The sequence below is a fragment of the Athalia rosae genome, chromosome 4 (assembly GCF_917208135.1).
Source record: "Athalia rosae chromosome 4, iyAthRosa1.1, whole genome shotgun sequence".
In the NCBI taxonomy this organism is placed as follows: Eukaryota; Metazoa; Arthropoda; class Insecta; order Hymenoptera; family Athaliidae; genus Athalia; species Athalia rosae.
Window position 1 is genome coordinate 5,364,275 of NC_064029.1, and position 17,448 is coordinate 5,381,722.

Here is a 17,448-nt window from a genome sequence, read left to right on the forward strand (position 1 = left end):
TCTAACGCATAGCGATCGCACATCGCCCGTTGTTAAAATCGATCGTTGTTATTTAATAATCTCGACGAATCTTCATCGTCGCAAAAAAAAATTTTAATTAACGTAAAAATAAATTCACGCAGCAAAAAATCTCTGCGATTCACCGATCGATGAATTTTTTTTTTTCCTTTTTTTTTCTCAAATTGGATCGCCAAAAAAGGAGATGAAAAAGGAACGAAATGCGTTAGATATTGTCGGGTTTCAGTGGAAGACAAAACCGATTGAAACGAAAATAGAAAAAAATTATGACGGATGCGGAGATTGATCGCAACTCGCGAAATCAAATATTGATTTGGAACGGACTGCGAAATACGGATCGGTAAAAAGTCTGACAGAATCTGGTGTAAGCGGTCAAGGATGTACATGATGTGTTATTAATTTCTCGTAATATTTTTTTTTTTTTTCTCTAGACGGTCGATATCAACGTTACTATAATCATAGTAAGTTTTTGTTTTACTACAAAAGTTCACGATTAATACGTGGCGACCGACTGAGTTTTTCGTGAATTTCATCGTTCGTATACGTACACGGTATAGTAGAATAGTATATCTGACATGGCAATGAAAATTAAAGATCGTCCGCGTGTCGCGATCTGTAATAAAATAGAGTAAAGAAAAAGAAAAAGAAAAAAAAAAAGAGAGAAAGAAAAAAAAAATCAAGAACAATCACATCCAATTTACTCGCGTCGTGTCCTCCGTTTTTCCACGAGATGCATTGACCCAGTTCTTTGTTTCTCGCGCGCGATATAGAGAGAGAAAACGTTCTCGACGAGAGCGTGTACGATAAGACAAAAAAAAAAAAAACTAATAAATATTACCTTCTATCATTACGCATGTACACGAAATTCTTTATTGTCACAGCGTGGATATTACTCACGCGGTTTTGCGGACGCGTACGCCCTTCGTTTTTTAATTTCATATTCGACTTTCAACTCGCCGTATCCGAACAGCGATTCGCGGCAGCTCGATCATGACCTACGCCTACCTCCGACGAAGTAAATAGGGTAAAAACCGAAAAAGAAAACCAACCGGTGACGTTGAATTCTCGTACGCGAATAAAGAATCTTTTCGACGCTAATTATAACCACCTACTGTCTACATTAAATACGCACGTAAATTCTCCCGCAGCCGTTCACCGCGCGTTCGATAACTCATGAATTTATAATTTCGACGTCCCATTGAACGGGTGTTGAATGAAGATCCGCTATAGCATACGCATAGTATATGCGTACCGCATATATGCGGCAGCGTGACCTGCGGATTGATAATTATAATTCCTCGGGGTGCATTTTTAACGTTCGTCGGTCGGTAGCGCGATCGGTCTCTCGCGAGGTACGTACACGTAGGTATGAGGTGGTCTGTACTCGGTAAAGCGACATAAAACGTGTAACAATACTGCAACGGTCGCGAGTGATTATAAAATCTAAAGTGCAAAACGCACGGAACCCTTGATGCATTGCTGCACGGTAGCGCACGACCGTATCGATTGCGATTTTACGACTCACCTCAATCTATTTTAAAATCACCGAGAGCCCCTTTGATTCCGATTGATCGGTTCTGCGGTCGCGCACGTATACGATCGATCGATCGATTTTTTCATGCGAAGAAAATATGCGGCGCGAGTTGGTTGGATTTATTTTTCTCTCCCGCAGCCGCGATGCAACTTATTGGAAACGAATCTTGGATGTGTACAAAATTTGCCCGTCTCAATTTCTTCTCTCTAATTCCGATTGACGCGATTCCGTTGAGAAACTTTTCACTTGTGGATAGAGGAGAAAAAAAAAAAAAAACTAATTGGCCCATGACTTCACCGATTTAATATCAATTTTATTCTGCCTTTCACTTACCCGCGGTCCACAGTTCGCGGAATGGGATAGAGAACGAATAAAAAAATTAAAAAGAAAAGTATTTTAAATGCAAAAAATAGAAAACCTCATTTGGCAAGATTATTACAACCGTATCCCAACGTCATACGCGTTCATTTCTTATGTCATGTGTATTCAAGTTGAGATATAAAATCAAATACGTGCTGCAGTGAGAGGAGGGAAAAAAAAATTAAATTAAATTTACGAAGAAAAAAGAAAAAGGAAAAAACTTGCGCAACACGGGGCATGCAAATTTATAACCTAGGTATACGTGTAATTTTATCAAATAAGTCTATTGCTGCAGCAACGGCGGGAAAAACAATTAAACTAAACTAAGAAATGTGAAATATTTAAATGATCCAACGTTGCCAATTAACGTCGATTAAGGGGATGAGGAGAATAAGAAGGAAAAAAAAACTTGACAAAAATAGAGAAAAATAAATATCTTATGTGTATATTTATGTAGCAGTTCGAGGATATGTACATCACGTAAACTTATACGCGTATTATACAATATTGTAACGTCGGGAGTAAATTGGCGATAAAAAGAGAAGCGTTGTTTGAATTAGAACTGATGCTGCTTCTGATGTTCTTATTGCTGCTTTACAACGTCGAATAATATTTCGCGAGACCGAATCAGCTGCTTTTGCGCGATCGCATTTTACGCTCGCAATTATCATCGGTCGTCGCTCAAAATTCATTTTACATATGCTCGTAAATCCGCATCTCCGAAACGATGTCGATCCTCCATTTTTTGCTGCGGATAAATGTTCGCAAGCCCGAGAAAAATCCTGCCCACTTATCCTCGACCAAATAAGACGAAAAAAAAAGAATAGATGAGATGAAGAGAAGAAACTGTTCTTAACGAAGAACGAGAAAATCCGTTTGGTTTTTTTTTTTTTATTGCAATTTTACGACGGGATTAATATAGATCTCGCGGTGTAGGAATGCAGATGTTGCAAAATACGTTGTACATTATGAATCTGGATCACGTGGTATAGAAGTTTCCGTCTATTTTTGATATTGATAACATTTTACGATCGACTCGAACTGTATTCGATCATACGGTTAGCCGCGTAGGCGAGACACAAGTTCGTTATATAAGTCAATTGGTTTCTTCTGTTCTTGAAAAAGTATTTTTTTCCCTAAAATTTTTATTATTTTATGGACACGGAAAGCGACATCCGATACATCGCACTTATACCGCGTGAGATGCGAATCCTTCCAGAAGTTCTGAAATATTGACAAACTTTTCAAGCCCACCAGAGAATAACTGAGAAAAAGAAAAAAAAAAGCGGAACGCCCATACTATGTGGTTTGAAATATGTCCAGAAAATTGGCATAGCAAATGTTGTGAATGATCGTTACATACGTTAATGCGAGAGATATTAGCGAGTTATTTTTATCGCGGAAGTAATAAAAGTCCGTAAAGATTGCACATGATCATGCGGTAAATTTTTTCCTTCGATTCACAAATAATTCTAATTATATGTCTTGGGATTTCGATCGGCCACGACAAAATCGATTTAACGGAGTCAAATTTTATCCGTCAATTTCCTGTACGAACGTCCACAGCGATACGTGATTCTTTTTTTCAGTACGACCGCTGAATCGGATAAAACTTTTGCAATACCTTTATTATTTTACTATCGCTATGACCATACCGTTCCGTGTAACGTGCGATCGATTCTACTTTCTACAAGTTAATACTATACGCGAATATCGCAAGATTTGATTCGCGAGAACGTCAACTCTCGCTAAGTTTCGCACGTACGTACGTAACTTACTTACCGATGCTCCTCCAATCCGTACGTGCAATTATAGATCGAAATCAACTATAAACTGGGAAACCTTCTCCCCGTCGTTGCAATCAACAGCTACTACTCTCGTTTTATTAGCGCTCGCATCAAACTTCGGTACACTGCACGTACAGACGGATACCATAACTTCGGAAATGCAAGTGGGACCGGGAAATTGCGATTTTCACTATTTATGCGCACCGAATCGGAGCACTTTAACGGCAATTAATATTCTATCATTATTGTTCCTTTTTTTTTTTTTTTTGCCATCCATTTATTTTCAGCCGTTCATTTTCGCGAGTAATCCGCGTTGTTCGGAATCAGAGCCCGACGAAGCCGATTTCAATCCGAATTCATTCGAGGATCGAATATTCGAAGTGTGATTTTGATTTTTTAAAAAACGAAAACGGTGTCGGCAAGTACCTACGAAATTGGAACTTTTGCCCGCTCTGAGAATGCGGACCGCGAACGTATACGTGCGTATACTACTGGAAATACCGAGTCATAGAAACTCTCGAGGTACCCATACTGGTACACACGTATACGGGGATAGATTTGAATCTACGAATTCTGCTGCCGAATAAAATTCGACTACTCGACTGTCGTTGGAATATAATCGTACGGTTATAATATTGAATAGAAAAATGGGATACCAGCTCTATACCTTTACCACGATAAATTTCTCCCCGTGCGAATATAGCTGCGTCGCAAAAGTTTTGCATGTTATAAATGTAAATCCGCAACTTTCTGAGAGGTATCTATCTGAAATACGCGAACGTAATACTGCTGAATGCGGGTAATTATTCTATTGTTGAAAATCCTTCGTGCAAATGCGAAAAATATTTATCAAACCGTTTTCAATATGATCGTCGGTTTTCTGGGTTACCGCGCGTATACGCGGAATAAATGCTAGAGAAGTTCGCTCCGTTCCTTTTTCAAAATTAAAATATTTTTTTTTTACTTATTTTTCTTCTCCTCTTTCTTCTAACGATAAAATTTTCTACAATTTTTGTTTCTCTCAAATTTGTCATCGCGTGTAGGTAATCCATGTTCGCGTAATACCAGCCAGCTACGCGAATGGTCATTAATTTTATGGGTGATTGGAACAGGTTTTTTTTATTATTGGCCAAAAAAAAAAAAAAAAAAGAAATTGCTGTAGAACAAGCCTCTCGTTCTAGGGTACAGTTTACGCGAACCTGTGTGTGCGTGTGTGCGATGCATATATTTCTGTCGACCATTGGTCGACTGGTGATTAATTTCCAATACATCATACGCTTCATTCGATTCTACGTCCGTTTAACTTTTCGATATAGTATATAAATGAAACTTGTACGGTATGACTATAAATTAACCACGAGGTATACGAATATATGCCATACGTCAGATTCGAATCTGCACTCGATGGGAATTTCATATTTCGTTAGTTTTTTGCAATAAACGAATCGGGTGAAATAAAATGTTAGAAAAAATTGTCTGGTAGGTCAAGGGCGTATTAACCTGATGAGTAATTTAAAAATCTATGAAATTGTCGGGATGAATTGTTTCAAGAAGTTTTTTTTACGTAGCTGCGGACAACGGGGATCCTTCGGGATTGATTGATAAGTTTGGTGGATATATTTATAGGAGTATACGCATATCCAGGTGTTTTATCATAATATAGGGTCTCGTTGTAACTGGTTTTAAACCCGTTTGAATTTGTTCTGTAAATTACAGAATTCGAGTTTTGGCCTTGTGTTAAAACATCAAATGAATTGACCTCGGTGGCCCTACGCCCGCATTATGGCCCATTGGCTAATCATATTGTTATCGTACAAATCATCTTAATACCGGGCAGAGGTATATAGGTATGTTACATTAGGTTGTACGACATAGCAGCAGCGTTACTACAGAGCAGAAGACATCACATACAGCGTAACAGAACGCGTCGAAAAATTGGCCCTTGGTTATTTCATTCGTTCAATTTCTTTTCCTTTTTTTCGAATTATTCGATCGATTTTGGAGCGAAAAATGAAGCATTGTTTTGATTGGGTTTATTATGCTTTTCTTACGTATTTTGATCTCAGGAATCCGAATCTGAAAGAAAAATTTATCTATCTTTAAAATTGACCGAGTTATCGCCAATTTTCAGCTTTCTGAGGTCAAAAATAAAAAATTGATTTTTTAGTCTATTTTGATGTAATTTGAGCTCAGGAATCCGAATCCGGAAGAAAAATTGATCTATCTTCAAAAATGACCGAGTTATTGCCGAATTATCGCATTTTTTGGCATAAAAATGGAGATATCTCGAAGGGAAAAAATCGTAGCTCAATTTTGACAACGGATTCGTGTTCCTGGGGTCAAAATACATAAGAAAAGTGCCATACGATCAATTTTGAAAATTAAAAATTTTTGGTCAAAATTTGAGATTTTTCCAAGGGGTACCCCTTACGATTTTTTCAAATTTTAGCCAAAAATTTTTATTTTTAAAAATTGATCGTATGGCACTTTTCTTATGTATTTTGACCTCAGGAACACGAATCCGTTGTCCAAATTGAGCTACGATTTTTTCCCTTCGAGATATCCTGAAATTTGTACCAAAAAATGCGAGAAAATGAGGATAACTCGGTCATTTTCGCAGATAGATTAATTTTTCTTCCAGATTCGGATTCCTGAGCTCAAATTACTGTAGGAAAGACTAAAAAATCCATTTTTTATTTTTGACCCCAAAAAGCTGAAAATTGGCGATAACTCGGTCAATCCTAGAGATAGATCAATTTTTCTCTCAGATTCGGATTCCTGAGATCAAAATACGTCAAAAAAGTGTTATACAATAAATTTTTAAACTACTTTACTTTTGGCTCGAAAATCGAATTTTTTTTTGGTCCTTCAAGAGCACTCTCACATATAATCAGCTCAGGAAACCAAATTTGAAAGCCAAAATCATCTACTCATGCAATCGATCGAGTAATCATCAATTATTCCCTGTTGAGAGCAGAAAAATTATAAGACACATCAAGTGGTTTTAGTCGTAGACCCACTTTGCTTCGTCGCATCTATGCATGGAGCGAAATATTCGAATTTCTCAATTCTCCAGCAAACCCGAGCTTAGCTGGAGTCAGCGTAGCCAGCAGCGTAGCGCTTTGTTGTGAGTCGTCACCTTCGGGGCTGAGCAGAGGTGACGCCCCACAACAAACCGCGCGCCCGTGGCTACCTGACTCCAGCAAAGCTCGGGTTTGCTGGTGAATTGAGAAATTCGAATATTTCGACCCATGCATGGATCGCGACGAATCAAAGTGGGTCTACGACTAAAACCAATCGATATGTCTTTATTTTTCTGCTCCAAAAAGTGAAGAATTGGCGATAACTCGATCAATTTTCAAAATACTCAATTTTTGGCCCGAAAATCGAAAAAATTTGTATGTTTTTCGATTTTGAGATCGAAAATGGACATTTTTTTTCACCGGGGTTTATATGTATTTTGACTCCAGGAACCTAAATCTGGAAGCCAAACTGATCTTTTTAAAAAATTGATCGAGTTATCGCCAATTTTTCATTTTTTGGAGCAGAAAAATGGAGATATCTCGGTGAAAAAATTCTTTGCTTACAATCAATTTACTCAACCGATTCGTGTTGCTGGATTAAAATACTTCAGAATCGCCTATGAAACCCTGTTGCACCGTACGAAAAAAAAAGTTGAACATGACCCGATGATCGAATAGATGTCACGAGGTGTACCTTGAGAACACAGGGTACGGGGTGATTAAATACACGCTCTTTAAAATTGATCTAAATTTACCAGACTTCCTATCCCAGAAACATGTATGCACGTGGATACACCTATGGCAACTCCGCGGTAGCTACGACGGTCTTTTATCGCCCAGAAATTGAATAGACCACGTCTATACATAGAACATACGTATACCTGTATATAAAGCACGCGGTTCATGTGCGATGGTGCTACGTGAGCAAAATGTCAATTTGGAATACAAAAACGCATTTTTCACACAATTCCGAATCTACATAAAAATACACATATTTCTCTTCGATCGACTCTTTCATTTATACCACAGGTACATAATTTTTTGGTAATTCGCCGAAATTCTATAACTAACAATAAGTCCTCTTGAATGGCCAACCATTCCATCTGAATCTCTTGAACGTGAATCAAGTAACCAAAATTCTTCCCTGACTCATACGTGTATTTTTAATTTTTCGGTAATTTGAATTCTTTTTACTCTTATTGTTAATAAAAGATCCGGCAAAATCGGTCGGGTAACGTGATCGTACGTGTACAACGTAAGGTCCATAAAGTCGAGTTATAAAATCAATGACCGATGAATTAAATCAAGGTTAATAATTTCATTGACGCTCGGGAACGGACTTTTATTTGCATATTATAGTACGTCCAGTTTCAGGGATTTAATACGTGCAGAGGTATGCCTGGTATTTTTTAATGAATCGAAGATCAGAAAGTTCAGCATGAGGTGTAAATTGCGTTACATGATCTGAGAATGTATCGACGAATGATTGATTGATTATCTTGATGTATGTAGTTCTTATATTCTACGAATCGTTCGATTTTCCTTCTCTCGCTACAGCTGTTGTTGCCAAGTACATGAAATTCTACGTAGAATACTAGAGGATCACGAGTACGCTTTTCTCGGAAGAATGATTTCACAGCTAAAATTATATAAATCGACGGTAATTCCCGAATACCATTTGTTGCAATTAATCTGTAAAACCACAAAGCGGGATAACCTGGTAATTGTTTCCCCATAGACGATAAAAATTCAACATCAAATTATCCCATTGCGTTTCATGTCAAGGTCCAAAAGAGAAATTCAATTCTCCGTAACAAGATGAAGGAGAAAAAAACAAATACCGTTCGCGTTTTCGGGGATCGTATCCTTTGAATGACCTTTCGTCGGACGATTGAGATTTGAATCTTTGACGAGGAGATTGATAAATATATTCTCCGAAAAATGAAAAGAAGCAGAAATAGGTAATAAAAAAAAAAAGAAATTATCTTTTACATAACGAATCTGAATCAGCGAACGCTGTTTCCTGCATTGCATATATTATATCACCTTGTAGTTTAGGGACTCGGATATGAGAACTGCAGACGTACAGAGCGCAGGTCAAGTATCATCGTATTACGAACGTATATAACGTATCAGACATATATGTATATTCGCGACTTTGACTATATACATATATGCATATATATATATATGTGGACGTACGTGTGCACCTGACGAGTTTACATACGTACATCATATACCTGCGCATATATGAATACTTCAAGTCTTATTATATTATTTATAGGCACCAAACGATTGCGAGAGGTGCTCGAGAGTTGATTTAAAAGCACCATCACCGCAGAGAGTTTCTCTCCCATTTTATTTCGATATAGTTCTATATACGCGCGTACGGATATACCTATAAACATATTTCCTCGCGAGTACCGCGGAGTGGTACCGTTCGCAAAAATCTATGAAAAAAAAAGAACAATGTCCAAAGAATAATTGGCTCCTTAATTTTTGACTTTTTTATCATTTCTTTTCTTCTATTTCACTCCAACCGACTAGCGGACACTTTCAATTTTACCTCACCTACAGTCTCGTCGCTCTTCCGGTTCATTCTTTCATCGTTTTTTTTCATCTCATATTCGTTTTCACGTCCAAACAACGACGAATTAAATCGAGTGGGTGAATTATTCGCGGTTGACGTTGATGAAAGCGAGCGAGCTTTCGGTGGAATCGTATTCGATAATATTTACTCTCCTTATCAGATACGTTGCATGCAATAGTCGAAATGCAGGTTGTACGTGTGCGCGGTAGGTGCTGCTGGTGACCTGCAGGTAGTCGCAGGTTCACCGGGGATTTTATATGATCCTAAAAATAATCGATAACCGGGTCACCCGGTGAACCGCGCGTATACGTGTAGAAAATGGTCCATCCTGTAGGGAAGATAGCAGGTTGCAGGATATCAACTTTTATTATACAAGGGAAAAAAGGGATAAGGAGAGGAGGAAAAAAGGAAGGCTTGCTTAATCGCCGTTAAAGGGGCGGGGGGCTCTTGACTCGGTATTTTTGAAAATGGCTGCGCCGCGATGCGATTGAATGCGACGATTGATATTCCATTCTATAAAACTAGAAGAAGAACTGTTAGCGTGAACTGGAACACATGCACGAAAGGGGACTCTCGAATCGCGTTCGTTGAAATCGTGTTTCTCGTTCGCCACACACAGAACCTATACCACTCTCTGCCACGATGGAGCGAGCTGCACCAGGAGGCTTTCGAGTTTCCGTCGGGCGCAGGCAGTAGCTGTCGGACTACGAGGAGTCAGTCAGTCGCACGTGTGAACTGGACAAGTGCGGTGGTCCAGAAGACGACGAGGTGGTGCCGGACGTCGGAGCTTTAATTTCGATACAGTATAATTAACATTATTTCGAAACGGTGCACGTTTCGCACGCGACATTCAACCGACTTTAACAGTTTATAACTCGTCAATTCTAATCGAGTCGATAAAATACTGTACGATTTTTCGAAAGACGAATCAAATGAAAACAATCCCTCCGTCGATTCTTGATTTGAAAAAAAAAAATGCTGACGAAATAAAAGAAATTTAAAAACGTCAATTCGAGTCCAAAGAGAATCGAAATCGTTTTAGGATCATGCATTTGAAATTATAAGTTCGGAGTTTTTTCAAACGTAGAGCCATTTAAATTTATCCGAACGCACCGCATCCTTAAATCTAATAATTTCAGTGTTGCTTCATTTTGTGCTTCGGCGAGTTATACTGTAAATCATATCGTACGCAGGTGTGTAGATTACTTCATACTATTTTATTTTAATTTTTTTTTTTCCCATCGCAAAGAATTTCCAAGTGTCGTTCCGTACAAGGTTTCAGAGAGCAGCTGATTTCGGTGAAGAATTTCATTCGCGATAAGGAGAGAAAAAAAAAAACATTTTTGAAAATTTGATTCTGAAAATAATTTCAAACTTCTTCGGGGGATGAAATTCGCCGGTCGGTTACGTACACCCATCCCGATACTGCACGTCCCCGCGTTGTAACGTGAGTTGTGGTATTCGGTACAGTTTGGGATCTGCATAACTCGCGTTGGGTATAATGTTATCAGTTTTCTTGTGCCGTAAAACTTAAATACAAGTACTTGTAAACTGTGCCGCGTCAAGTGTTCACCTTCCCGAAAGTTTTGTTCCTTTAAACTTGAAGGCTCCAAAACTTTGAGAATGACCTGCCGGACCCTCGTGTGAAGGATAACGAGCTTTTCTCAGAGAGGACAGCGAAAAATATACAGTGATAAAATAGGAAGACCGAAAAAGTCGGGGAAAAATAAAATAAAAATCACACAAGGACTTCGAGGATCCTCAGAGTAAGAGAATCGCAACGTCGCATTCAAGTATCGATTCTGCAGGTACAAATTCTCTCCTTTTCTTCTCCTTTTTCTCTGTTTGTTTCTCTCTCTCTCTTTCTCTCTCTCTGTATTCACCTGCTCTGCATTTTTTTTTTTTTTTCACCTACGTTTGAATCCGGTTCCTATAAATCATCAAGGTGAAAAAACGAAACGCGCACGACCCGACATACGCCGGTAATTAGCACAGTCATTGACTTCGTCGTACGGAAATTTCCTGCGAGACACTAAGGACGATTGAATGTGTTGATTCGATTCTGTTGATCCCCGGTCTGTTGTGAGTTATCTTTCTCCGTCATAATATCCGTCCCTCTCTCTTTTTTTCTCTCTCGCAGCTGTTTAGGTAGGATATCGGGAACTTTACTCGCGATTCATTCGTCATGTATTATCGTTAGCTGCGATCGGCGTAGTCCGACTGTAACGGCGAAGATCTAATGATTCCCTGGTCTCCCTTGTTGAATATTTTTCTAAACCCTGTCCGCCGGAGCGTTCGTTTACTCTCTTCCTTCTCCTTCGTTTTCTCAGCATGGCGCAACAGCTGTTGGATAGATTCTTATTTTATTTTACTTTTGACGGCGACCCCCGTCTTCATCCTTCTTTCTATTCCCAGTAGTGAATGCAACGGGATATTCCCACCTTAATACGCGCGACAGCCGAGACTGGATATCCTGAACGATGGCGACCGTTTGAAAAAAAATAAAAAAATAAAACAAAATAAAGAAAACTTCGAACGCAGCATCCTCGGTTCGATCCATCAAAGTTTCTTTCTCGTCGAGATAAATTTACCATTCTTCGTTCTCCGCACAGGTGATGTTACTCTCGTACACTTGCTACGTTCGAACTGAATTTTTACCCCCGTACGTGAATATCGTGTTATTCACGTGCAACGGAGCTCGAAATTTAACGTCCTCGTGTGGGCTTATTTTACAAAATAATGTATCTCAGATCCTTCGGGGTATACAGTGTCCGTTTGTTAACTGGCTACCGGGTGTCGGGTGGCCTGCGAAATGCACGACTTCTGACTTCCAAGAAGATATCAATATCCGTGTTTTTACGTCTGTCTGGCCGATGTGCGGGGCGACGACGGTGCGTCGCGGTCTGGCGATTTTTTTGTTTCTAATTTCTCTCGTCTCCCTCATCCGTCGCGTATCGCAGCTCGAACGATACTCGCGCGCTGATATTAATTCGCTGCAACGCCGGTAATAATTTTTTCTCATTATTTTAAAAATTGAGATCCTCCGTACTGGATGTTCGACGTTTCTCCCGTAATTTTATACTCGCAGACGCTGACGCAGCCAGGTCGGTTCGCGGGTTGGTTAGATCATAGTTGGTGGTAGAACGCTGTTGTAAGCTAAAGAAGCAGCAGCTATGGACCCCCAACCTAGGCACGTACCTAAGCGTTCTATTTCAGGCGCTATACGATCGTCTGGCATATATTCTTACGCGTTGCGAAGTGAGCATGAGCGGCAGCGAGTACGCGGGAAGAAACCCTCCTTTTTCCGCGGTTCCGACGATCGAGACGACGTCGGGGAAATGAGGAGAGAAAAAAAAAGATACGTCGCGAACGAAGTGAAAAACGAGCGAAAAAAATGAAGTAGAAAAGAAACGGCAGGAGACACCGAGTACGAGCAAAGTACACGTGGCGTGAAACGCGAACTACCGATACCGATGCGGATGCTAAACTTGATCGTTGCCATCGCAGCTGATATAGAAGCTCTTGCGGCATACGGTGCGGGGGAAAGAGAAAAGAAAAAAATTGTCAAATTTTCTGGAATACGTTATCCGCGACGTATTACCCCTACATACGTTCACCTTGGTGTTCGCGGAGGTCAAGGTCGCGAGAAATGGTGCTCTCTGATTATCTGTACGTGTGCTCGTGCGCTTTTCTCTCGCCGGTATTATGCCGGTGCTATGTACCGCAATTCGCGAAACTCGCGAACTCGTTCGTGACTCTAACCAGCTGTACGAAGTGAGTCGTAATTAAAAAAAATCGTGTACGTATACGAGTCGTCCTCAATAGTCGTCGTGGTACATGAACTAATAAAAAACAAGGAGAAGAAAGGGAGAAAGAAAAATTCGTTTGAAAATAAAAAAAAAAAAAAATTCTCACGTCTCCCATAAGTGGTATGTGAAATTTTTCTTTCTCTCCCATCGAGAAAACTTTTTCAACAGATTTTTCTTTCTCTGATACAGAATTGTGATTTTTTTTTTTTTTCTAATGTGGTCTGCATTTTTTGAGGAAATGATCATCATTAACTCGATCTATGTAGCGAACGACGGATGGGAGCAATTTTACGGTAGTCTCTGGATTGTTTATGTTGTGATTACGTGCTGAGCTTATATATGATGTATAAACCTTCGCCGTGAACACGTTCACGGGTGCAAGCAGTTTTTCCAGTTTCTCAATTCCACGGTCGTTGTTCACAGCTGCAACTCGTGTGTACGTTGAAAATTTCACGCGGAGATACGCCAGACAGACATTATTTGGTATTTCAATTTTCACCTTGTTGCTGTATTTATTATTCCGCCAAATGAAATATGCCCGGAGAGATATGTGCTGAGAAATTTTACTTTATCGATTATTCTGACGTTGAAAAAAAATTATCAAACCGAGAGCACCCAGTTTACGACATGAATGCAGTTTTAACTTCGCCTAAAATTCGTTCCAACTTATCTTATCCGAAATTTTGGATCGCTAGTTGAGGGGGGCTTTAAAAGCCAGCACGGCAGAGCGCGAATTTAGAAAGGAAAGTGAGCAATTAATAAAATAAACAAATTTTCGCGCACACAAAAGCTGTTTGGGTTTTGAAAAAAGCTTTTAGTGAGCACAACGGTTCTTACTAATTAGCTTCCGTTTCCAAGTAATTAACGAACCTTGGATATGATTATCTTATCGCCAACTTTATTTTTGCTTTTGTCGTATTTCTCACTACTTTTTTTTTTGCTGGGGAGCGGAGGATTTTTGGTCATATCTCCCGTTGTCCGGTATCCTCTTCGTGGTTGTACGAGTTTGATTAGAATTTCCTCCGATTTGATTCTTAAAATTAATTGAGCGAATCGCACGAATTTCGGCTCGTCATTCCCTAATGAATTATCAGTTTTTGTTTTGCAGTATGTATTATTAATATAATAAATGAGCTCGAAAATTTTCACTCGCCGAGGAATCATCAACGTGATTAATTATATACTACGCGTTATATACTCTCCACATATTCACGTGTACATAAATTTAATTTGAATGGTACAGGTATATATGCACGTGGTACATACCCATGTTCAGCCGCACAGATACAAGTAATTAAGGTATATTTTAGTATCTCGAATTAATGATCATCGTATACCTTATCAAATTACAGGCATATACATCCTACGAAATATACATGTACCTACCTAAGTGTAGTCATAGGTATACACACTTGACCTGCGACATGCGATTAATATTTAATGATGACGTGGGGGAAAAAAGAATAAATAATTTATCTAATACCGATAAAAGATGAGTGATTTATCTGCGAAGTGATTTTTGAAAATATTCATGGGAAACGCGAACGGGGAGGATTTTTTCGTCGCACGCTTGCGTAGGTGTTACAGGAGCCCGCCGAGGGCTTTCAAATGGTTGGGGTAAAAGGGGGGAGAGAGGCCTTCTTCTCTTTCGGTGTTATGCAGGATCCTTGAAATTATTGTGAAGGATCGTTAAAGCAACGCGAAGATCGCAACACCGACCCAATTGATAGGCCACGGATTCTTTTCCCCGAAAAAAAAAATCTGAACGCAGCCACTCGTCCGTCCGCTTTTGTCAACGGGCAAATCTTACTTGGCTGATTTCAAGCCCCTGTTCACCTACTCAAATCGTCCAACTAACTTGAAAAATCGATCCGAAGAACGAGATTATTTCGAACTTCAAGGTCGGAGAAAGTACCAGAATAATCGCACGCTCTACCGTAGCTTTTCACATACTTGATACGATCCTTCACGATTGAATAATCGTTTCTTTCGTATTCTTGCGAAAATAATTGAAACTATTTTTCCCATCGGTTCCATCGCGCGCTCTATTTTAGCAAGCGGATCTCCAGAATCGCACGGAGCTTTTGAGATGAGCCGTTCAATTCTAACACGTGGTCCTGGTCTGGCTGCTGCTTTTTTGTTCCCTGTATAAAAGCGTTTGAGCGGTTTATAGCTGAAACAGCACCGCGTACGAAAGTTTCAACTTTTCAAAGGCCCATTGTTTTGAGGAACCGTTTCGCGTGCATTGTTGTGTTTTTTCCTCTTTCTATTTTCCTCATTTCTTTTTTATATTTCTACACGCTTGTCGCGGATTTGACGATTATAGTTATAAACGGGAGGAAATGTAGCCGCGGAATTTATCCCCGTGAACGTTCAGACACACCGCGTCGCGCCCGGGGAATTTTACAATTTTCTACCGATGTGTGTCACATTAAATCGGTCTCGAGGCGGCGCTACGAGTACCGCAGCTCAGATTTCTGGCAAAGGGATTGATATTAAAATACATTACATTTTTATATATATATATATATATATACTCCGAAATCGCTGAATAGTCGAGTTCGGTCTCCGACGAAGCATCGAGTGTTATAGCCCGGATAGAAATTTATACGACGTCTTTTGATGCACATTTCTCATCTCGTCGATCTGCCGTAACTCATACACACAACATCGAGGATAAAATTTCGATCGATAAAAGTAACTTCTCATTAGATGCGACAACGACGTACACAATGCACAAGCTTATCGTATTTACACAGGCTTAATAATTGCCGGTTTAATTTTCTAACGCAAAGTAGATTTTCATTGATTTATTACAATCAGCTATTCCACAGCGTATCTACGTGTATTTACACACCTGTTCCTACCACCCCGTACACAATACTGAAAGGGGGCTTAAAACACCCCTTCTGGGCCCTGATTAATTCACCTGTTAAATATAAAGTGAATAAACTAATCCACCGAGCTGTCTTTTGAAGATCTAACATCTTTACTCCGAATTCTTCATTCTACTCCCCTAGCTCGTCGAGATGCCACTACATAATTCTACGCGGAGTAGCTCGGTTCGTTCATTTTTTCACTCGTCTTTTATTCCCTTTTCTTTTTTCACTTCAATTCCGTTGTATATGTATGTGCAGGAAAATAAAGAGAATCTCTTCTCTTTTTTATTAGAGGGGAAAAAGAATCCGGCATACCTCTCTGTCCGTCGATCAGTCAGAGCTGCAGGGGGTGTTGGGTTTCAAAACAAAAGAGCGAAGAGGGAAGTGCAGGTCGTTTGCCGGAGCTCGTTGGATTTCGTTAGGGTGGGTTAGGATCGGACGAAACGAGATACCGTACGGTGGTATAGCAAAAAAGAGAGATAGGTCAGGCAGACCGAGCCGCTGTCCAGGTCATATCCGATGCCACGTTACAATGATTGAACCGAAAAACGTGAAAGGAGAAGAGGAATGAATGTCGAAATGATTTTTTAATCGCTTCTACGTTATCTCATGCGCACGTATGCACCAGTTGCGCTCTTCTCAATTGATTACGGGTGAAAAGAATCGGTGTAATTGCCCGATTATACCCGTTTGCGACGCACGCAACGCTTTCAGCTTATTGTCCTTGTCTTCGCACTCGTTATACATATACGTACCGTTGACAAGGACATCTCGTGTCTCAAAGTCGTTGCTCCTCGAAGTCCCGCGGCTTAAGAACGCCTTGTCCCTGAGGGTAAAAACCATAAATAATCTGTGAAAATCATTATTTCTACAGACCCTCGGGAAACAGGCTCCTTAGTCAGCAGATTTGTTAAATTTTTTTTTTTTCTCCACGGAAAGAGGAGGGAAGGTCTAGCTAAAAAAGGATTTCCGCACGTGTGTGTATTATTCCGTCGAGCTGAGTTTTCGTGTACACCTCTTTTCAGCCCTTTTTTTTTTTTTATCGTCATCGGAACGATCCTTGACGCGGTATCTTGTGCCGTTGCGTGGTTTCAGGGAGGGAGAAGGAGGCGGGGGCGGCGGAGGACGAGTCGCTTCCGGAGGAGGAGGAGGTGGGAGAAGAGCACCGAGCCTTCGTTTGGTCAACGGAAGAGCAACCGGCGTTGGAGGACTCCACACGAGTAGCACGGAGTCAGTTAGATCGCATCATCATCATCTGAGCCAACAGAATAATCACAACAACAACCATCCGAGACTCAATAAGGATGACAGTATCAAAATCAGTATCGAGAACACCAATACTTGCACCGATAGCCTCGTCACCGCTTTAGACGACGAGACCCTTCTGATCACCGATTTCCTCGGCGACACCGGTCAGTACGAAAATTTTCCGTCCTTATGATTTCGAA

General features: G+C 40.0%; 1 protein-coding gene across 8 annotated transcripts in view; it reads left to right on the forward strand.

Annotated features, from left to right (window-relative positions):
- Positions 1 to 17,448, forward strand: part of LOC105686343 (potassium/sodium hyperpolarization-activated cyclic nucleotide-gated channel 2) — a 113,809-nt gene that overhangs the window by 49,381 nt on the left and 46,980 nt on the right. For all 8 annotated transcript variants that reach the window (XM_048654421.1, XM_012401046.3, XM_048654422.1 and 5 more), the window contains one exon: positions 17,096 to 17,412. In XM_048654421.1, the coding sequence (XP_048510378.1) occupies positions 17,096 to 17,412 (317 nt within the window). The remainder of the gene's footprint in view (positions 1 to 17,095; positions 17,413 to 17,448) is intronic.